This window comes from Pelophylax lessonae (genome assembly GCF_965119305.1).
Source record: "Pelophylax lessonae genome assembly, chromosome: 1".
Classification (NCBI taxonomy): domain Eukaryota; kingdom Metazoa; phylum Chordata; class Amphibia; order Anura; family Ranidae; genus Pelophylax; species Pelophylax lessonae.
In genome coordinates, this window is record NC_138768.1 from 792,074,262 (window position 1) to 792,097,201 (window position 22,940).

The 22,940-nt window shown below is 43.5% G+C and overlaps 1 protein-coding gene across 1 annotated transcript in view; it reads right to left on the minus strand.

The window, feature by feature from the left end:
* Positions 1-14,054: 14,054 nt before the first annotated feature.
* Positions 14,055-22,940, minus strand: part of LYAR (Ly1 antibody reactive) — a 99,719-nt gene continuing 90,833 nt past the window's right edge. The window contains exon 9 of the mRNA XM_082264188.1: positions 14,055-14,453. Within this exon, the coding sequence (XP_082120314.1) occupies positions 14,319-14,453 (135 nt within the window). The 3' untranslated portion in view covers positions 14,055-14,318. The remainder of the gene's footprint in view (positions 14,454-22,940) is intronic.

A 22,940-nucleotide genomic window follows, 5' to 3' on the forward strand; every position in this document is an offset into this window, starting at 1 on the left:
ATAAAGGGTCAGAAGAATCATGCCCTGATTAAGGCAAAAGCAAGAAACTACCTTAGACAAGAATAAAGTCCTGGGCTTCATCACCACCTTATCCCTCTGCAGGACTAGAAAAGGTTTCCTTGCCGAATAAACCCACCAGTTTAGAAAATCACCTTGCAGAGGCGATAGTTACAAGAAACATTCACATTTTAGGTGAAAGAAGAGATAGAAAGGAATGTCACTAATAGGTTCAAATGACAGTGTCTGAAGTGCATAGAGAACCAGATTGAGATCCCATGGTGCCCCAGCCTGCAAAACCTTGCGGCCAAAAGAAGCATCCGAGGATGCCAACACATCTACTTTGTAGAATTTGGTGACCGTGTGCACAGACGACCAAGTTGCCGCCTTGCAAACTTGCATTACTGACGCCTGATGGCGAAAAGCCCAAGAGGCAATCAGTGCCCCAGTAGAATGCGCCTTCACAGGGAAAGGTGGAACCTGACCCTTCAGTGAATAAGCCTGTACCACCTTCTGCCTGATCCATCTGGATTTGGTTGCAGCAAACGCAGCCAATCCCTTTAGAGCTCCTTCCGTGAGGACAAAAAATTTGATTTTCTGAAAGATTCAGTAGCTGCCAGGTAAACTCCAATTACCCGAACCACATCCAAAGAACGCAAGGCAATTTCCTTGGGATGCTTGGGCTTAGAACTGAGTGAAGGCAGCACAATGTCTTCATGCAAATGAAAATCAGAAACCACCATAGTAAGAAACGACTGATTAGGACGAAGTACCACTTTATCTCTGTGAACCACCAGATAAGGTGAACGGCAAGACGCCGCCACCAATTCAGACACTCTGCGGGCAAAAAGGATAGCCACCAAAAAGGCAATTTTCTGAGACAATGTAAGCAAGGGAATCTCCATTGATGTTCTCAAAAGGAGGTTTATGAAAAACGGGTAACACCAAATTCAGGTCCCACAGAGGTAATGGGGATCGCCTCGGAGGTGCCATATGACGCACCTCCTGAATAAAAGTGCGAATCAGGGCATGCTTAGCTAAAGTACGGTGGAAAAACACAGCTAAAGCCGACACTTGGCCTTTGATAGTGCCCAAAGCCAAACGCTGTTCAACCCCTTTTTAAAGAAAAGTCAAAACCCTAGTTACTGAAAACAAGCGAGGGTGCACTTTCAACGATTCACAACATGAAATGTACGATTTCCAAGTACAATGATAAAACCTCCTGGAAGGAGACTTCCGGGCCTTCAATAGTGTAGGAATCACAGAATCAGAAAGACCTCTATCCTTCAATACCTGGCTTTCAACAGCCACGCCCTTAAATCAAACGATTGTAAAACAGTATGGAAGATCGGCCCTTGAGACAAGCAGATCTTCCCTGAGAGGAATTCTCCAAGGAGCGTCAGCGACCAATCTTACCAGATCTGCGTACCAAGACTGGTGAGGTCAGTCTGGGGCCACCAGAATGACCGGAGTCCCCTCACCTCTATTCTGCACAGAAGCCTCAGCAGGAGTTTCAGCGGAGGGAACGCATAGATCAGCCAATACTGACCTCAAGGAGCCCCGCCACCAATGAGTCTGTGGCATCAGCCAAGGATCCTGAGACATGGCAACAAACCTCTGTACCTTCTTGTTGAATCGAGAGTCTAACAAGTCGACATCAGGTGTTCCCCACCGGACACACAGCAGGTGAAACACCTCCGGGGCAGGGACCATTCCCCCTGATCCAACACCTGAAGACTCAGGTAATCCGCCTGCCAGTTCTCTACTCCTGGGATATGCACGGTGGAAAGGGCTGGAACAAAATAGTCTGCCCATTTCAGGATCTCTTGGTGCCTCCTTGATGATTGAGGTAAGCCACAGCTGTGGCATCGTCTGATTGAATCTGAACTGGACAACCCTGCAGGTGATTTGTCCAGTGACTCCGGCAAAGCTTTATTGCTCTGAGCTTCAGAATATTGATCGGTAGTCTGGACTCCTCCACAGTCCAGGACCCCTGGACACACAGCTGCCCAAGCACTGCTCCCCAGCCGGACAGGCTGGCATCCGTGGTTACCACGGTCCAATACAATGGGAGGAAGGACTTGCCCTGGCGTAGGGGCAACGAGCAAAGCCACCACAGAAGAGCACTCCTTGTGCTGTCATTTAACTAAATCATAGTGTCCAAGGATTTTGGATCTTTGTTCCACTTGACAAGAATTTCCCTTCCTTTGTAAGGGTCTCGTGTGGAACTGAGGAAACGGAACCGCCTCGAAGGTCGACACCCTCAGACCTAAGGCTTGCATGCAAGTCCGCAGAGAGGACAAGTTGCTGGATAACAGCAAATGAATCGCCCTCTGCAACTTTTCCGGGGGGAAGAAACACCCTCACTGAAGCGGAGTCCAGAGTCAGGCCCAGATAATCCAGTTTTGAAGATGGTATCAGAGCAGAATTTTTGAAATTGATGATTTGTGTAAAAAAAAAAAAAAAAGAAAAAAAAAAAAAAAAAAAAAGGAGGGCAGTGTGATATCCTGGTTTAGATGAAAACTGGAAACCGGAAACCACTTTAGGCAAAAGGGCTGGATGGGGACGCAAGACCACTCTGTCCTGGTGCAGGACCAAAAATGTCTCTTTGCAAGAAATTCTGACATCCTTCTGGCCGAGGTTATGACGACCAAAAAAGCCAATTTCCTTACCAAAAGAATCAAAGGAATATGCCTGATAGGCTCAAATGGTTGCTTCTGTAACACAGAGCACAAGATTTAAATCCCAGGGGCATAAGGGCAGCTTGACTGGTGGAACCATGCCAATCACACCTTGCAAAAATGCTCACACAAACGAGTGTGTTGCTATCCGTCTGTGAAAGAAAATAGAGAAGGCCGAGATCTGCCCCTTGATAGTTCCTAATTCCAGCTTCAATTCCATCCCTAATTGCAGAAAAGCAAGAATTCTTCCAACAACATGTTTCCTGGTGTTTATCAACATAGCTAGAACTGGACCCACAATTCCTCGCTCCTTCAAGATTCTGACCTCAATAGCCAGATCATCAAGTTCAGCGACCGTAAAGCAGGATGGAATATGGGACTTTGGAAAGTGGATCTGGACGGTGTAGAATTGACAATGCCTCCCTCACTGTCAATTTCACAATCTCTGCGTACCAAGGTCTCCTGGGCAGGGCCGGAGCCACTAGGATCACCGGTCTCCTTTTCTTCTGTATTCTGTGCAGCAGCCGTGGCAGAAGTTGGCCCGGAGGAAAGGTATAGATCAGGGAGAACCGATCCCAAACGCATTTGTTCCGATAGCGGTTGGATCCTTGCTTATGGATACAAATTTGTCCAGCTTGCTGTTGAACCTGGATGCCAATAGATCTCCTTTGGGGGTACCCCAACGTTGGCAAATCATTTGAAATACCTCGGGATGTAGGGACCATTTCCTTGGAAGCTACTGTTGGAGACTTAGAAAGTCTGCCAGTTGTCCTTCCCCGGGATGAACACTGCCGGTAGAAATGGTACGTGCTTCTCTGCCCATGCTAGAATGTAGTTCACCTCTTTCTGGGATGCCTGGCACCCCCCTGGTGGTTGATATAAGCCACTACAGTGGCATTGTCGGACTATATCCTGACAGGACAATCCTGGGGCCTGGCAGTCCAGAATACTACGTGAGATCCTGCCTCACCCTTGGGGACAGAACCATTGGATAATCTGAAGATTGGAGCTTCTTGTTCCAAGCAGACCGAATGTTGTTGTGGAATGAAACTGCACATAAGGAATTTCCTTGAACAAGGAGACCAACTTGCCCATCAATCTCATGCACATACTCATATAGAGGGGTACCTCTTCCTTCTTATGATCTGGACTAGATCTCTTATGGCCTGAACTTTTGCAGGAGGCAGAAAAACTCTTGACTGAGCTGTGTCCAGAATCAGGCCCAGATACTCCAGAACTTGAACCGACTGCAAGGCTGGTTTTTCTACGTTTAGAATCCAGCCTAGGTATTCCAAGAACTAGACTATCAGGGTCATATTCCTCGTTATCCCTGGGCCTGATTGATTCTTGAGTAAAAGATCGCCTAGATATCAGATGACTTATATCCCTTGAGACCTTAAGAATGCCAACGCTGTGGCTAAAATTTTTGTAAATACCCGGGGGGCTGTGGCTAGGATGAATGACCACGAACTGCAAATTAAATTCCCTCCCCCCACTGCAAAATGCAGAAACCCTTGATGAGGCCCATAAATTGGCACATGCAGGTATGCATCCTTGATATCTGTGGATGCCAAAAGTCCCATTGCTTCAGAGAAGCTACAACCGAACAAATTGATTCCATGTGGAAGGACTGAACTCTCAAGAACTGGCTCAGAGCTTTGAGACCCAGAATGAGCCACACTTTGCCATTTTGTTTTGGTACCGTGAAAAGATTTGAGTAAAAACCCCTGAAGCTTTCGCTGGCTGGAACCTCCACAATCACACCCTGTACCCACAAGCGCTCTAGGGCTTGGAAAAGGGATTTTTTTTTTTACTGGACTTATGGGAACATTTGAACCTAGAAACCGAGAGGGAGGGAACTCTATCTTGTAGCCCTGAGCCACTGTGGACATGACCCACCTGTCCTGTATTACCTTTGCCCAAGCCTCGGAGAATTGTAAAGGCCTCCCCCCCCCTCCACCCGTGTGAGTGGGGGCACCCATTCATAAATCAGACTTGGAGCCGGTCTTGGCAGGCCTGTGAAATTCGTTTTTTTTTCTTCTGGCACTGACCCTGAGCTGAGGTTTCCTTAACCCTAAAGGCTGAGGCCGTTGAAACTGCTTGGAACTCGAAGTATTGGGAGGCACAGGAGCACTAGGGAACTTAAAAGATGGATGATTATTTCTTCTTTAACAGGCAACAGTGCACACTTTCCTCCTGAAATCTTTTCGATATACTCATCCAGATCCTCACCAAATAGACGTTATCCATGGAATGGGAATCTCGTAAGTAACTTTTTGCACAACAATTCCGCCAACCAGTATTTTTGGCAACAACACTCTGCACCTGAGTACTGACAGAAGTGCAAAGTGAGACACCTGTTGGATGAAATTGTTAAGGGTGTCTACCGCAAAACACAAGGAAGTTCCGCAAATTCCTTGGTAGTCTCCCCTTAAGTAGGCAGGTTCCTAGCCAACCTCTTAAAACGGTCTTTTAAGGACTGGCAAATTCCTATTGCTGGTACTGCCGGCTGAACCGCCGACCCGGCAATGGCAAACGAGGCCTTTAGTAAGGATTCCAAGTACTTATTCACTGGGTCCTGGCGGTAATCGTGTGGCTCGGGGTTAATTTTCAGTACCAAAAGCGGTAACCCCGAGCCACACTCGGAGTAAGACTGTAGTGTCACTTACCTTGTCCCTACAATCCCCTGATGTCCTCCGGCCGATGCCGGCATCAGTCTTCCAGGTTTCTTTTCCCTGCAAGCGCTGACGCAGTAAGGGGCCGGAACCGGGCAGTAAATGAAAAAAAAGTAAACAAAACATGACATACAGACAATGCATTAAAATCTGTCAGAATTACATTACTGTATCAAACCATTTCACCTCAGTTTTGTCCCTAGTACTTTTTCCAGTGCCCTACCTGCACTTTTACCGTTCTTTCTTCCTGGAAACTTAAGAACATCCATGGCATACAAAAAGCGCCTCTTTAGGTCAAAAGAAGTTTTAGACCAGCTAGAAAACACCAATAGTGAATTAGAATCACTAGCATAATTGAGTGATAGTGATTAGTGGGGAAATTCATCATCAGACACCAAAAGTGACGACAGTGACGATTCTGCGACTGAGCTTAGTAATGTACAAACTTGGTGCTCAATTGACGGTGGTATGGATCAGGCAGGACCCCCAAGATTCCTATTTACTGGAGCAGCTGGTATGAAAGTAGACATTGAACAAGATAACCCCTTGGTATATTTACAATTACAGTGCCTTGCGAAAGTATTTGGCCCCCTTGAACTTTGACCTTTTGCCACATTTCAGGCTTCAAACATAAAGATATAAAACTAATTTTTTGTGAACAACCAACAAGTGGGACACAATCATGAAGTGGAACTAAATTTATTGGATATTGCAAACTTTTTTAACAAATAAAAGACTGAAAAATTGGGCGTGCAAAATGATTCAGCCCCCTTAAGTTAATACTTTGTAGCGCCACCTTTTGCTGCGATTACAGCTGTAAGTCGCTTGGGGTATGTCTCTATCAGAGACTGAAATTTTTGCCCATTCCTCCTTGCAAAACAGCTCGAGCTCAGCGAGGTTGGATGGAGAGCGTTTGTGAACAGCAGTTTTCAGTTCTTTCCACAGATTCTTGATTGGATTCAGGTCTGGACTTTGGCTTGGCCATTCTAACACCTGGATATGTTTATTTATGAACCATTCCATTGTAGATTTTGCTTTATGTTTTGGATCATTGTCTTTTTGGAAGACAAATCTCGGTCCCAGTCTCGGTGTCTTTTGCAGACTCCATCAGGTTTTCTTCCAGAATGGTCCTGTATTTGGCTCCATCCATCTTCTCATCAATTTTAACCATCTTCCCTGTCCCTGCTGAAAAAAAGCAGGCCCAAACCATGATGCTGCCACCACCATGTTTGACAGTGGGGATGGTGTGTTCAGGGTGATGAGCTGTGTTGCTTATACGCCAACAAGACAACAAAAAGTTTGATTTTGATTTCATCTGACCAGAGCACTTTCTTCCACATGTTTGGTGTGTCTCCCAGGTGGCTTGTGGCAATCTTTAAACGACATTTTTTATGGATATCTTTAAGAAATGGCTTTCTTCTTGCCACTCTTCCATAAAGGCCAGATTTGTGCAGTATATGACTGATTGTCCTATGGACAGAGTCTCCCACCTCAGCTGTAGATCTCTGCAGTTCATCCAGAGTGATCATGGGCCTCTTGGCTGCATCTCTGATCAGTCTTCTCCTTGTATGAGCTGAAAGTTAGAGGGACGGCCAGATCTTCGTAGATTTGCAGTGGTCTGATACTCCTTCCATTTCAATATTAATCGCTTGCACAGTGCTCCTTGGGATGTTTAAAGCTTGGGAAATCTTTTTGTATCCAAATCCGGCTTTAAACTTTTCCACAACAGTATCTCGGACCTGCCTGGTGTGTTCCTTGTTCTTCATGATGCTCTCTGCGCTTTAAACGGACCTCTGAGACTATCACAGTGCAGGTGTATTTATACGGAGACATGATTACACACAGGTGGATTCTATTTATCATCATTAGTCATTTAGGTCAACATTGGATCATTCAGAGATCCTCAATGAACTTCTGGAGAGTTTCCTGGGAAAGGGGCTGTATAATTTTGCACGCCCAATTTTTCAGTTTTTTATTTATTAACAAAGTTTGAAATATCCAATAAATTTCGTTCCACTTCATGATTGTGTCCCACTTCTTGTTGATTCTTCACAAAAAGTTGCAGTTTTATATCTTTATGTTTGAAGCCTGAAATGTGGCAAAAGGTCGGAAAGTTCAAGGGGGCCAAATACTTTCACAAGGCACTGTATTTCTGACTGATGAGGTTATTGAAAAAAATAGTTACTGAGACAAACCGATGCAAAGAGCAACAATTAGCTACTCTGCATGAGAAGTTTCCAAGAAGCAAAAAGTTGGAATCAGTTACCCAAGATGCCATATTGAAATTTCTGAGCCTAATAATACTTCAGGGAGTAGTGAGAAAACCCCTGCAGAAGTCGTATTGGACAAATAATTCATTACTTGCCACTCCATTCTTTGGCACGGTCATGTCAGAGTACAGATTTTCCCTGCTCATGAAATATTTACACTTCGAAAACAACGAAGAATTTGATGAAACTCATCCTGCACAAAAACCAAAAAAAAACATTTGGGAAGTATCTCAAATGATTCTAAAGAATTTCCAATGGAGCTATGTGTCAGAAAGAGATATCAGCATAGATGAAAGTCTAATGGCCTGCAAGGGAAGGCTCATCTAGGTACAATACATTGCATCAAAGAGCACGATTTGGTGTAAAATCCTAAATGCAATGCAAATTGTCAACTGGCTACATTTGGAATTCAGTCATATACACTGGAAAATTATCAAAATTAAATCCAAAATACAGCAACTATAGAATGGCAACATCTTCTGTTCTTTCACTCATTGTGCCATTTCTAAATCAGGGTTCTTGTGTAACAGCTGACAACTTTTATACATCTCCTAAACTTTGACTTTCTTCTGCAAAACAAAACAGATGCCTATGGAACAGTTAGTGCTAACCGACACAACATGCCGCCAATGTTTAGCAATAAGCAGCTGAAGACTGGGGAAATGGTTGCCTGGCAGAAAGGCAAAATGTCGGCACTGCAATGGCGTGGCAAGAAAGATGTGTGCCTAATGAGTACAGTTCATAATACCTCCACTGTTATGATATGCACTAAAGGTGGGAAAGAAATCATGAAGCCACAAGTAGTGATAGACTACAATAACACCATGGGAGGGGTCGACAGAGCCGACCAAGTAATGACATTCTACCCAGCAATAAGGAAACAGCAAAAGAAGTACTACAAGAAGATCTTCAGACATCTTCTTGAGCAATGCTTGTGGAACGCCTACTTTCTGGCTGTGATGGTGTTTGGTGGTTCACAAAGATACGTTCAGCAACTTTCCAAATGAAGTCTGAATAAATCACAGGCTTGTCACTATTTTTTTTTTTTTTTGAGCAGAAAGGCATTCCACAGGGTGATCCCAATCCGCATACACCAGCGTTTCGAATAGCAGGTGTAAAGGGTAGACCTGGGAACTCTGCTGAGGGAGCAAGGAGCCCAAAAAAGAGAAGGAGTCTTCTGACACCTCTAATGAAGCTAATTTAAAACCAGCCCAGACCACTTCAGTAAGACTGAATCAGCAACCTCTGCGAGTGAGAGGCTGAAAATGGCTCCTCAGAGCATGACTCCTTGTAAAGAGGAATCCTCAGTCTGCCCCTCTTCCAGGTCATTCACAGCCGCTTCCTCTATATCCTCTTCCCATTCTGGCTCTAACCCAGGGGTCCTCTCAGGCCCGAGTGTCCAGGTGCTCAGCCAGATCCCTGCTGGGCCTGGACTCCCGTTTCTTCCCCCCCTGCGATACAGAGGCAATTATCCTGGCTAGTTTACTCTCCAAACTAGCCAAAGCTGATGCCAAGTCGTCTTTTGTGATGTAAGATGAGGCAGAGGCATTGGAAGTAGAAACAATACCTGACAAGCGTAATGGCTCAGACTGGCCAGTTGCTTCAGGCCTATCAGGGGAAGTAAGCACATCAGGAATAAGACCAGGATGCTCCAATCCTGATGGTGGAGCAGTTGTACCCCTTCCACCGCCCGCCCTTTTTTTTTCCTGGAAGGCATTGCTTACTTGAAGACCCAGATCTGAGGTGAAAACTCCTTTGCACTATCCTATGTAGAAACTGTGATCCAGCCTCAGCAGTTACCACAGTTACTACTCCCCTCCAGATACCAGTGCCTGCAGCCGTGTCCAAGTTCTATAGACTCACATGCCCCAGTGAAACCTGCTCTGTGTACCTTGCAGTGTCAGCCAGGAGGTCTGTGAGTCTCGTCTGCCTTTCAAATGCAGATACAGTGTGCCACGTTCATGCTCGTGACATCACACGCACGCTCTCTGCTTTCCATGCACGCTTGTTGTGCGTGCGCACGCCCTGATGCGCCTGTCTAGCTTGTGTGGCAAAGCTCAGCTCCTCACTGTGGAACACAGAGACAAAGCATCACCATCTTCGTCTAGACACTGACACCTAGTGGACAAACACAGTACTGCAGGTGCTGGAGAGGTAATAGTACTCAATTCTTTTCCCTGCAGCCTTTTTTTTTTTTTAAAGAGAGGGAAGAATCAATCCCGCCGCAGGATCATGTAACAGGACCAAATCTTCCTGTGTGGGAGGGGTTATATAGGGGGAACTTCCAGTCTATTAGTTTGCCAGTGCCGATTCACCTATAGAGGAGCATAACCCACATAGTCATTATTATGGCCCGCTCTGTGTCCCTTGATGTACGATAAAGAAACATAATTTAAGTCTTAACAGAGGCATGCTGGTTGTGGGAAACTTTATCCTGTGCTGGCCTACAGTTTTTTTTGTTCTGGTTTGCCACGGTCCAGTCCTTCTGAAGGCAGCAGTGTACCCTAAGGTTTAGGACTTCATGTGCCCCTCAATGGACAAGAAATAAATAAAAAGGTAACTATTTGCTTTAGAGGCCAAAAATCCTCCAAACTAGGCCAAACTGGTTTCCTGCTCCACAAATTCTGCTGCTAGATAATTTCAGCCTTTGTTAGGGTAGCGTTTCAAATGCTCACTGGTCTCTAGCTTTGACAGACATGAAAAGCAGATTGAGAGAAGAGTCATTTGTATTTTTGCACACAAACACAGTAAAGAAACGTGATCTGATTAATAGCTTGAAAATAAAACTCTACATGCCATAAACTTTAACTTGTTTTATTTAAAAACAATATTACATATTCAAAATGTTCATATCTTTTCTTATTTTACATGAAAACAATGCTGCCCAAGAATCAGTCAAGGTACAGCCCTAGGAATATACATTCATATTACAATCCAGGCTTCTAAATGTTTTATGGTATTGTAAACTTCCTGGTATCAAAAACTGTATGAGAAAAATAAAGTAATTTCAGTTCAAAATAACCAATTTCACCTAAGCCTGGGTTCACACTAATGCTGCTGCATAATCATGCTTTTTCAGTGGGTTTTTGTAGCACTTTATGCCTCATGCTAGTTTTTTTTTTTTTTTTTTTTAGGAAAAGGAGACTTAAAAACACAAAACCTTGCCAGAAACATACATGCGATTTGAGGCCAAAAACGCATTATGCAAACACCAAGAGAAGCACCTGCACCTTTTCAAAAATCACATTGCACCATGCTGCATTGATGTGAATGGATATCATACAGCAGGGATCTTTAAACTATGACCCTCCAGCTGTTGTGGAACTATACGTCCCATGACGCATTGTAAAACACTGACATTCATAGATATGACTAGGTATGATGGGAATTGTAGTTCCTGAATGACTGGAGGGCCATAGTTTGGAGACCCATGCCACAGAGAATAATGTGACCTTTATTGTTGTCAATTAAAACACAACAACAGACGAAATCACGCTAGTGTGATCAGGCATTAATGTTAGTAAAACCGACTCAATTTCACTTTCCCCAATAAGCAAAACTGAGTTTTCATTTTTTTAGACATCAACCTAAATCATTAGAGGTTAATTATCAAATCAGCTTATTACTAATAAACAGCAACATTCATCAATCCATGACAACCAATCCAAACTTTTTGCAGTGTCATTACTCTAAATGCACTGAAAGCTGAAATTTGACCAATGTGGTTTTCTGAACATCACTACCTACACTTTGCTTGGTCTTATTAGTCTTATTCGAGAAAAGCCCAAAGCAGGCAAAAAAGGAAACTATAACTAATTAAAAAAACAAAGATTTTACGGTTTCAGGTAATCATTCATTTAAAATGGCTTTTCAAAACAGCAGATAAAAGAATAATTTAACCAGATTCAATTAGACTTTTCAAAGGGATCTTTTCAATGAGAGCATTTTGTACTGAACAAACTGTCTAATTAATGTTGTCAATATCTGAGAGATATGATCAAAATGAGATTATGTTTTTTTTTTTTTTTTAAAGTTCTCAATGGAAAGTCTAGTTACACACTAGTTAAAAATCTGAGAAGCTCACTATACTAACTAAGCAATGTTAGTACAGCAATCTCTCTGCTGAGCTATTGTGTTCTGAGAGGGGGACCTTACTATAGAAGCCAACAAGAAAATAATATGTCAGTTAGTATAAAATGGAGCATGTGCTGAATGTTGTCAATTAATTTTGGTCTTTAAAAGATAACCCCCCCCCCCCCCACCCTTTTGGAATAGGAATTAAAGAAGAAAATTGTTTTACAATAAAAAATACTAAGCCTGGTAAACACCATGTAGTTTCTCTTGCTGCAATTCTGTAGCATACATGCAGTCTTATGTACATATTTCACATGAAAAGCAGTCACCTGAGCCATACACCAAATAAGTAGACTTTAAACTATGATTTGTGTTTAGTGACCAATGTAAATATTACATATAACTTCACCGCATATACAGTATGTACAAAGCAAAACTTAGGAAATGTCCTTTTATTTTATTAGAATGTTACAATTGCTTTAGTGAAGGTCCAAGCCACCATTTTCAGGTGCATTAAAATAGTTCCAGTAAGCTTGTCAATATGGAATCCCTTTACATTCTGTACATAGTTATACTCTTCACAGAGCATTTGATCAGGAATGAAAAAACCAAAGAACTGTGCTAGTTAAATGCCATCCATGTGGCTCTGCAGACAAAGGCTGTTGAGAAAAATTTGACTGAAGGTAAGCGAATTATAAATGTAAGACTAACGAGTTTTGGGGATATTGGCAGTTTGAATCACACACCACTTCCTAAATCTACTGGAGCTTAAAGCGGAGTTCCACCCAAAAGTGGAACTTCCGCTTTAGGGAGTCCTGACCCCCTGACATGCCACATTTAGCATGTCATTTTTTGGGGGGGGGGGAGCGGGTACCTAGTTTTGACAGGTACCCGCTCCCACTTCCGCTCGGAGCGCCGCGGCGCCCTGAACAGAAGTTCTCCTCTCCCTCCCTGCAATCTTCTGGGACACGTCAGAGGTCCCAGAAGATTGCCGGCCAATCAAGACGCGCAGCGCGACTCGCGCATGCGCAGTGGGTACCCGGCTGTGAAGCCGCAAACTGTCACAGCCGGGTGCCCACAGCAGTGATGCTGGCGCCGAGGGAGAGGATCGAGGCTTCGGGCGGCCGCATCGCTGGACCGTTGGACAGGTGAGTGAATGGCTGGAACTCCGCTTTAAGTGCCAAACTTTCTTCACCAGAGTTTCCAGATCGAACAACCGGAAACAGCTACTATTACAAAAAACATACTCTGATTTCTTATACTGTACTATGGAGAAGATCTTGCCAGTTGAGTCCAAGAAGTCGGTGTGCCAACTTAAGCCCATCCATAGCCAATTTTAGCAGGATTAGGCCTTAAAACCTACATATTTTTTTTTCTTTGTAAACCTGTGCTCATTTTAGCACTCAAAATGGGAAATAGGCATGAAAAGTGCATATGTTCACATAGCAGAGTGCCCCGAATTTTAAAGGATATGTTCACCTTTTAACAAAAAATATTAAATGCACTTTTTTTGAAGGTAAACAAATCTGCATTTATTATTTTTTGTGTTGGGAGCCTGTAAAGCAATGCACCAGTGATCAGCAGATCGCTGGAACCATGCAGGACTCCTGAAGATCTGTCTGTGATACACCTATTTGCTCGTACCTCATACGATAAAGTTGATACACTCTAACAGGAAGAATCAAGCACAGTGCTCACAGCGCTAGGGTAGTTCACTGAGAACTACAAGCCGTCAGGCGCAAAGGATATTGGGACTTATAATTTTCTATTCGCAGAGGACTGTGAATAAATGACGCGGCTAGGCGGGTGGAGAAGACGCCCGTTTCTGCGGTCACTGAGCAGGGGTGGGAGGGGGGAAATGGCTGCAGCTGCTGGAACACGTTACATGTTTCACACTAAATACGGGTGGAACATGTATCATGTGCCAAAAGGTGAACTTATCCTTTAATATGCAGTGATTAGGCTCCAAGTATGACTGGATAAATTGAAGTCATTACTTGCATATTAAAAACACCTGGGATTTCAAGGCTTGTGCAGCATTCAGCCAGGTTTGTTAACAAGCATACAAAAACTTTTTAGTAGCCTGTTTTTCGTGCCAGCCTGCAGTTCAACATCTTTAGGTGGACAAAAGTTTAGATTAGCCACAGGTTTCAGTGGACCCAGGATTATAAATATTACAAACTATTGAAATAAATCTACAGTCCTGCACAAATCATCAGACCTTCTCTATAACACTACTGCAAATGCAGGTAAAAATTGACATGTTCTTTTCTGAGGCCCCCACTTTTTCCTAAAACTAACCTTTCACAATGCTCCCTCGCACCCGGCACCAAAATCTTGAGTGCCGGTGACTATGAGAAGTGGTGATGTCTCCCTCATGTGACAGTGCTCAGGCCTAACAATTGGCTTCTAGATCCGAGCAGGTCACATGCTCCTCCTAAAAATCTGCAAGCACAAGGTATTGTCTCTCAACGTGACAGAGGCTGGAGTAGCAAAAGAGCACTGGTAAAGTATTTAGTGGACTGGGGGAATAAGCTTTTATAAAGACACTGTCACTTTGCACTGCACGAGCAAGATGACAGTGTCGCTTTAACCTGTAGGGGGAACAATAAACATATTTTCTATTTCATTAGTTTTACTCTCTCTTTCAAAACTCTAAATTTTGGATTGCTGTGTATTTTCTTGTTGAAGGTAGCAAGAACTTCTTCTTCTGACTTATGCTGGGCAGAGGATACTGCATAATACTGAGCAATAACCTACAAAGAGATTAAGAAAAAAGAAAAATAATTTTAACAGTCATTAATATACAACTACATGGTGGCATACTTTAACATATTTCTCAAGCAGCGAAAGCCTTCAGATAAATTCTAGTTTGGATAAGAGAAAATCTTCCTCTAAGGCTAGCCGTACATGTCAGCTGGTTCAGAGAGAACCAGCCACATTTTTAACAGTGTTTGGCAGTCCCCACCCAACCGAAGTTTGATTTGATTGGCTTCCAATGATGGGACATGACTGCAGCTGCTGATCAGTGTATTCTGAAAGCAGTGGCCGCTGCTGTTATAATACAATGCCCTGGCAGAGGGGACTGATCATGTTGTATATCTTTCTATACCCCTTTTCTTTCCGCTCACTTTTCTGTCCCTGAGACACCAGGATAAGGATACAAGGGGAAGGTTTTTTCAAGACAGAAAAAAAATGACAAAGGCAGATGTTATACTTTTATGTTCCCAGGTTCATTTTCTTTTCTTGTTATCAGGACAGGTAATTGATTGGGGGGGGGGGGGGATGTTGGTAATCACCTAATTCGCAGCAGACTGAAATCAATGTCTTTATAAAGAGATTACGGCCAACATTAAATATCATTGCTAAGTAGCAATGGTATTTAATGGCCTGTGAAGACCTAGGCTTAGACCTAAAGCTGGCTGGAAGATAGGTTGATACTGTAAGGCCTGGTGAAATGGGAAATGCCCAAGGAGACTCCAGAGCAATAATAAAGTTAAAGAACTAATACCTGCATGTGTGATTACCTAATAAAAAAAAAATCCCAGAAACACAGACCTGCCCTATGACAGCAAGGTGCAATAGAGCCCCAAAATTAAGTCCCCATCATGCCTGGGATTAAATCTGAAACTGAAGGACTTGCTTTAGCCATAGCAGCAATATTCTGAAGGCTGCTACAGTCACATCTAACATTTATATTTACAGAGCAGTAAATGTGACTCTCACCATACACATTCACTGGTTGTGCAGCATTCACTGCATAGTATATTCCACCAGGAACATTCACCTTTAGAAAATGTTTGGTGAAAAAAAAAGCCCACCCTGACATTCTTCCTCAAATATCTTCAAAGATCACACAAAAAGACCCTGGACTCGGATTTCAGTCTGTTTCTAACAGCTTAGCTTGGCCATACACACCACAATCTGATTGGAAAATGTAAAAAAATGACATTGTACGGGGATTGTACAAACTATGTAATATGGTGACATTCGCAGACCTAGTCATCCATTCAATTATTAAATCAGACAGACCCTTGTAACTACATAATTAGCGGTGGATCTAAAGGAGTTTGTACAATCAGATTGTATGATGTACGGCCAGCTTTAGAAACACCTCTGTTTACGCTAGAGGGCTGACTGGATGCTAAGGTTGCATAGCAAAAGAAAGTAAATGGAAAATAACAAACATGCCTATAGCTCCACAGGAAAGTGAGGGTTGGTTTTAAAGTGAATTTACTACTAAAGTAAATACTTTAGTGTGCATAGTCTGGTGTGCCCACTTGCTTTAAAGCTGAACTCCAGAAGTATTGTCGCTTTTGACCCTTACCTCCCATACAATGTATTTAAATAAAAAAAAAATACCATATTTTTTGTGTAATTATTTTATTTCATGTGGCGTCATCAGCTTCTTGCTAAACATCTACATTTCCTGGGCATTGGGAGGGGGAACAGTGCAGGTGCTACATCAAGGGAGTGCTCCAATTTGGTGGGTATTATTAGCGGAATTCCACTCAAAAGTGGAACTTCCGCTTTAAGGCCTCCTGACCCCCTGATATGCCACATTTGATAGGGACTATAGAACAAGATGGCTGGGTATCTGCCCTACGAGGCCTCGGGAGCACAAAGACACACACACAAGGGTAGAGTCGAGTCAATGCATGTTTGTTTATTTCAGGAAATGTCCCGAGCATATATACCAGCGGTCACTAAATGGCGGCCCGCGGTCCATTAGCGGCCCGCGCGATGCTTCTGCCCGGACCGCTTGTGGCTCCCGGCTCACTAGCAGTCGAGCCGCGAGTAGGGGGGTGACGTCCCGAGCGCGCCCCGCCCCCTGCAACTGCCTAGTGGACATTGCGGTGTCCTGTCGGCCGCGAGTAGGGGAGTGACGTCCGCGCGCGCCCCGCCTCCTGCAACTGACTAGTGGACATCGCGGTGTCCTGTCGAGCCGCGAGTAGGGGCGTGACGTCACTCGCGCGCCCCGCCCTCTTCTCCTGACTGCGGCTCCCTCACAGCGGACACTAGGTGCACGCCCCGCCCCCCTGTTCGCGGCTTTTGACTCAGCTGGCTCCAGGTATGTGGAGCACATTTTTAGAGGAGAATACTGCAATTTAAAAAAAAACCCTCAAGTGTGCAGACTGGCATGTGTTGTTGCTCATTAGAGTGCCCCATAAAAGAAACAAAATATGCCCATCAGATTGCCCCCTTGACATAAAATGTGCCCATCAGCGTGCCCCTTATTTTATGCTAAGGGACACGCTGATGGGCATATTTTATGTTAAGGGGCACTCTGATGGGCATATTTTATGTTGATGGACACGCTGATGGGCATATTTTATGTTAAGGGACACGCTGATGGGCACATTTTATGTTAAGGGACACGCTGATGGGCACATTTTATGTTGAGCGCAACGCTGATTTACACGTTTTGTTTTGCCCATCAGCGTGCCCGCTAACATAAAATGTGTCCATCTGAGTGCCCCCTAACATAAAATGTGCCCATCAGCGTGTCCCTTAACATAAAATGTGCCCATCAGCGTGCACCCTAACATAAAATGTGCCCATCAGCTTGCCCCTTATTTTATGTTAAGGGTCATGCTGATGGGCATATTTTATGTTAAGGGGCATGCTGATGTGCATATTTATTCTGTGGCACACACTGATGGGCATATTTTATGTTAAGGGGCACTCTGATGGACATATTTTATGTTAAGAGCAACGCTGATTTACACGTTTTGTTTTGCCCATCAGTGATCCCACCATCATAAAATGTGCCCATCAGGGTGCCCCCTAACATAAAATGTGCCCATCAGCGTCACCCTTAACCTAAAATATGCCCATCAGCGTGCCCCTTATTTTGTGTTAAGGGTCACGCTGATGGGCAAATGTTATGCTAAGGGGCACACTGATGGGCATATTTTATGTTAAGGGTCACGCTGGTGTGCACATTTTGTTCTGCCCATCAGAGTGCCCCTAACATAAAATGTGCCCATCAGCTTGCCCCTTATTTTATGCTAAGGGTCATGCTGATGGGCATATTTATGCTGTGGTACACACTGATGGGCATATTTTATGTTAAGGGGCACTCTGATGGGCATATTTTATGTTAAGAGCAACGCTGATTTACACGTTTTGTTTTGCCCATCAGCGATCCCACCATCATAAAATGTGCACATCAGCGTGCACCCTAACATAAAATGTGCCCATCAGCTTGCCCCTTATTTTATGTTAAGGGTCATGCTGATGGGCATATTTTATGTTAAGGGGCATGCTGATGTGCATATTTATTCTGTGGCACACACTGATGGGCATATTTTATGTTAAGGGGCACTCTGATGGGCATATTTTATGTTAAGAGCAACGCTGATTTACACGTTTTGTTTTGCCCATCAGTGATCCCACCATCATAAAATGTGCCCATCAGGGTGCCCCCTAACATAAAATGTGCCCATCAGCGTGACCCTTAACCTAAAATATGCCCATCAGCGTGCCCTTTATTTTGTGTTAAGGGTCACGCTGATGGGCAAATGTTATGCTAAGGGGCACACTGATGGGCATATTTTATGTTAAGGGTCACGCTGGTGTGCACATTTTGTTCTGCCCATCAGAGTGCCCCTAACATAAAATGTGCCCATCAGCTTGCCCCTTATTTTATGTTAAGGGTCATGCTGATGGGCATATTTTATGTTAAGGGGCATGCTGATGTGCATATTTTTTGCTGTGGTACACACTGATGGGCATTTTTTATGTTAAGGGTCACGCTGATGGGCACATTTTATGTTAAGGGTCACGCTGATTAGGGGATATCTGATGTAAAGTGGTACGCTGACGAGAATGCCTGATGTAAGGGAGCACTGTGATGGGGACACCTGATGTAAAGGGGCACTCTCATGGGCACACCTGATGTGGTGGGGATACCTGATGTAAGGAGGCCCCCCTATGGTGACACCTAATGTAAGGGGGCACTCTAAAGAGGACACCCTATGTAAGGGGGCACTGTGATGGGGGAACCTTATATAATGGGGTACTCTGATGGGAACAAAAGATGTAAGGGGGAACACTAATGGGAGACACCAGATGTAAGAGGGCTTTCCATTGCAGAAACCTGATGTAAGTGGGCACTCTGATGAGAATACCTGAGGGAGTACTCTGATGGTGGCAACTGATTTTTGGGGGTATTCCGATGGGAGAACCCAATGTAATGAATTACTCTGATAGGGGCAACTGATGTAAGGGGGAACACTAATGGGGACATTTACATTTACAGAGTATTACCAGATTGTGTGGAGGAAATAGTAGCAAAAGCGCCAGAGAACATGGCTTGTTCCAAGAAAAGGAAGGTAGATGCTGAAAACCGAGCCTTCAAAGATGAATGGACAGACCAATACATGTTCATTCTTCCTATGGGAAGTTTAAAACCAGTTTGTCTCATTTGTTGCGAAACGGTGGCGATAATAAAAAGCAGCAATGTGAAGCGCCACTACGAAACAAAACACGGTTCGTTTGAGCAAACATATCCACAGCATTCCGAGGTGAGGGCACGTAAAATAACTGAACTAAGAGCCCAGTATGACAGATCCACCAAAGTCCTCTCACATTCATTTACAGCCCAGCAGCGTGCAAATGAATGTTCACTTAAAGTAGCATGGATTTTGGGGCAACACAAAAGACCATTTACCGACGGTACATTTGTTAAGGAGTGCTTGAATGCTGTTGCTGAAACTTTACTTGAGGGTAAACAAAAAGAGCTGTGTGAAAAAATCAATCAAATCCCACTATCAGCGTCAACGGCAACAAAAAAGACTGAAATATTAACAGAGGATGTATTGGCACAACTTGATGCAGCTATTCAGAGTGCAGTATGCATTTCTTTAGCCATTGATGAATCAACAGATATAACGGATAATGCCCAGCTTTTGGTGTATGTAAGATTTTTTCACAAAGAAAGCAAAGAACTCTGTGAGGACCTGTTAGGTGTAACACCACTTGAGACACATACAAGAGGAGAAGACATATATGAGGCCATTAGGGAGATTCTAAAAAAGAGGAAGATAGACCTGAAAAAAGTGGTCTCAGTCACCACAGATGGTGCCCCCGCCATGGTAGGAAAGGAGAAAGGAGCTGTGGCGCGACTGAAAAAGGACAACCCTGACCTTATTGCTTACCACTGTATCATCCACCAGACTGTCCTGTGTGCCATTCTATCAGAAAAGTTTGCAGAAATCATGGACACAATGATGAAACTCATCAACTTCCTCAGGGTATCCTCATCCCATCAACATCGTTTACTAAGAGAGTTTCTTAAAGAAGTTGAGGCAAATGCAAATGACCTTTTACTTCACAACAATGTTAGGTGGTTGAGTAAAGGCAGTGTATTGGAACGCTTTTGGTCCATTCGCACTGAAGTAACAGCTTTCTTAATACAACTAAAAAGCCAGAAAGCAAAACAGTTTTCACTGTTTTTACAAGATGAGAGCACAATGGATAATATTGCTTTCCTAGTGGACATAACATCACACCTTAATGAACTCAATTTAAAGCTGCAGGGCAAGAACAATTCCATCTGTGATTTGATGACCGCTGTCCGCTCCTTCCAGAGAAAACTGGATTTGTTTAGGGAAGATCTTCAAGGAGAGTGCTTGCATTTCACAAAGGTGAAAGAACAGATTCAAGGAAAGAGAGATGTATCTCCTTTTGTTGATTTCATTGATAAACTGATTGGAAACTTCAGTAAAAGGTTTGATAGCTTCAGTCTTGGACAGCAGATCCTCCTGCTCATCCACAATCCCTTCCTCATTAAAGATCCCAGAGTGTTTTCAAAGGAGGTGATGCAGACCTTCAAGTGGGCACATGAGGGATCTCTACAGACAGAACTTATTGATCTGCAAACAAATGTTGCACTAAGAGAGCACTTTGGAGGAACTGATCCGACTAACTTCTGGCTACAGACTGTCCCGGAGACTGATTTCTCTTCTCTAATCAAGGTAGCTCTACACACCTTGACCATGTTTGGATCAACGTACAGCTGTGAGTCAGCTTTCTCCACTATGAACATTATTAAGACCAAGTATCGTTCCAGGCTCACCAATGAGCACCTACACATGTGCATGAGAATGGCAGTAACTCAATTTAAGCCAAGATTCAAACTACTGGCAGGGCAATCAAAAGCCCATTTTTCTCACTAGACAGGGAAGGTTTTTTGGGTGGTAACAAAATTAAAAACAAAACTGAGGATAATTTGTGCACTTTTTCAAATTGACACCTTGTTTAAGTTAGAAGGTGCAATTTGATTTTACTTGAAAAATGGATGGGTTTTAGAAAAGAGTTATTGATTTGTTTCCATGTTGTTTTTGTTAAGTTAGTTGCTTGTATTCCATACAAAGACTAGAGCAAATGTAAAGCTATCCTAGTTCCAACTGTCCACATGTTTAATGTTGTAACTGAAACTTGACAATAAATATTGTTGAAATGCTATGGAACTTGTACATGTCTCATTTTTTGATAAGAAATATGGTGACTACAATCTTGCTGAGTCAGCACAGACTTGAGATTCGGACCTCGGCCCAATGAAAATTTTAGCGACCGGACCTCCTTGAATTTTAATTCATTACCCCTGATATATACAATTTGAAACAGAGAGGTTGATTTTGCAATAAGGGGCTTGGTTTCAGTATGACTCACAGTCACAGGATACTTTTTGGCATACTACACAAGTTTAAACTGTTCCCATAACAGCCTGTCTAATCAAGATATTCTCACGTGAATCTATTTCTGCATTGTCAAACATATCTGAACAAACAAGATGTTAGAACTATAAATCAAGGATAGCTATGAAATATATAGAGAAGAATATACAGCATGAAAACACCATTAACCCTTCAGGGGGGGAGCAGGTACCTAGTTTTGACAAGAACCCCGCTCCCACTTTCGCTCGGGCTGCCTAGGCGGCTCAAGCAGAAGTTCGCCTCTCCCCCTCCCTCTCTGCAATCTTATGGGACACGTTACAGGTCCTAAGATTGCCCATCCACTCAGGACCGCAGCGCAACTCGTGCATGCGCAGGGCGCACCCAGCTGTGAAGGCCCAAGCTGTCACAGCCAGGTGCCCACAGTAGTGATGCCGGCGTCGTGGGGAGAATAGGGAGAAAAGCGAGGCTCCCGCCAAGAGCATCGCTGGACCAAGGGACAGGTGAGTGCGTGTTTAATAAAAGTCAGCAGCTACACTTTTTGTATTCCCTAATATGCAGTATGTCTGAGGACATCTGTTGCCCCAACTGTCTACACTCTAACTCACTTCACCGATAATGGTTTCTCAAATTGATTTCACTACCAGTAGTAGACAGCATCTAAAGCCACAATCAGGTGTGGAGATGAATGGTCTAAGTTTAAGAGAAAATAACACCCACCTCCTGCATATGTCACTCAAGTGTCACTGCCTTGAACTCCAGGTTACAGTCAGCTTCCACACTGGCAAGCTGTTGATTTTAAAGAGAAGGCCAGTTTGGTGCAAGTGCTCTAAGGTCTGGGCATGGTTGCCCTAACATCAAATGAGGTTTCTCTTTAACCCCCCCACCTCAAAGTTACGTGCCTACCAGTTTGTGCCATCTTCTTGGTGTGTACATGTCAGTCATGTTCTCCTATATGACTTTCACCACAACGCAGGATTTACTTGCTGTGAATGCCACAGTCAAAAGTCATTGTGTGTTACTGTGATTTATCCCCTTTTCACATCAGCGTGATTTGACAGGGGGCGACTTCAATCTGTGCATGAACCCGCAAAGATATCTTTCAAGTCGACTCAGAGTCTGACTGAAATGTGGCTTTAAAATCATCTGAACTCGCACAATTTTAAAGCCACGTTCAGTGTAAATGAGGGCTTAGCGTAGTCGATTGCTTTAATGCGGTCTTTTAACCCCTTTTTTGTACACGCTTAATAGGTTATTGTTGACAGTTATTATTAGAAACAGATTGTCATATCATACTACATTGTCTTGTTGCATACTTTAACCACTTCAGCTCCGGAAGATTTACCCAGGACCAGGCCATTTTTTGCTATATGGAATTGCGTTATTTTACCTGACAATTGTGTCATCGTGCGACACTGTATCCAAATAAATTTTATGTCTTTTTTTTCCCCACAAATAAGTTTTCTTTTGGTGGTATTGATCACCTCTGTGTTTTTATTTTTTGTGCTATAAACAAAAAACGACTGAAAGTTAAAAGAAAAAAATTGGATTTTTGACTTACGT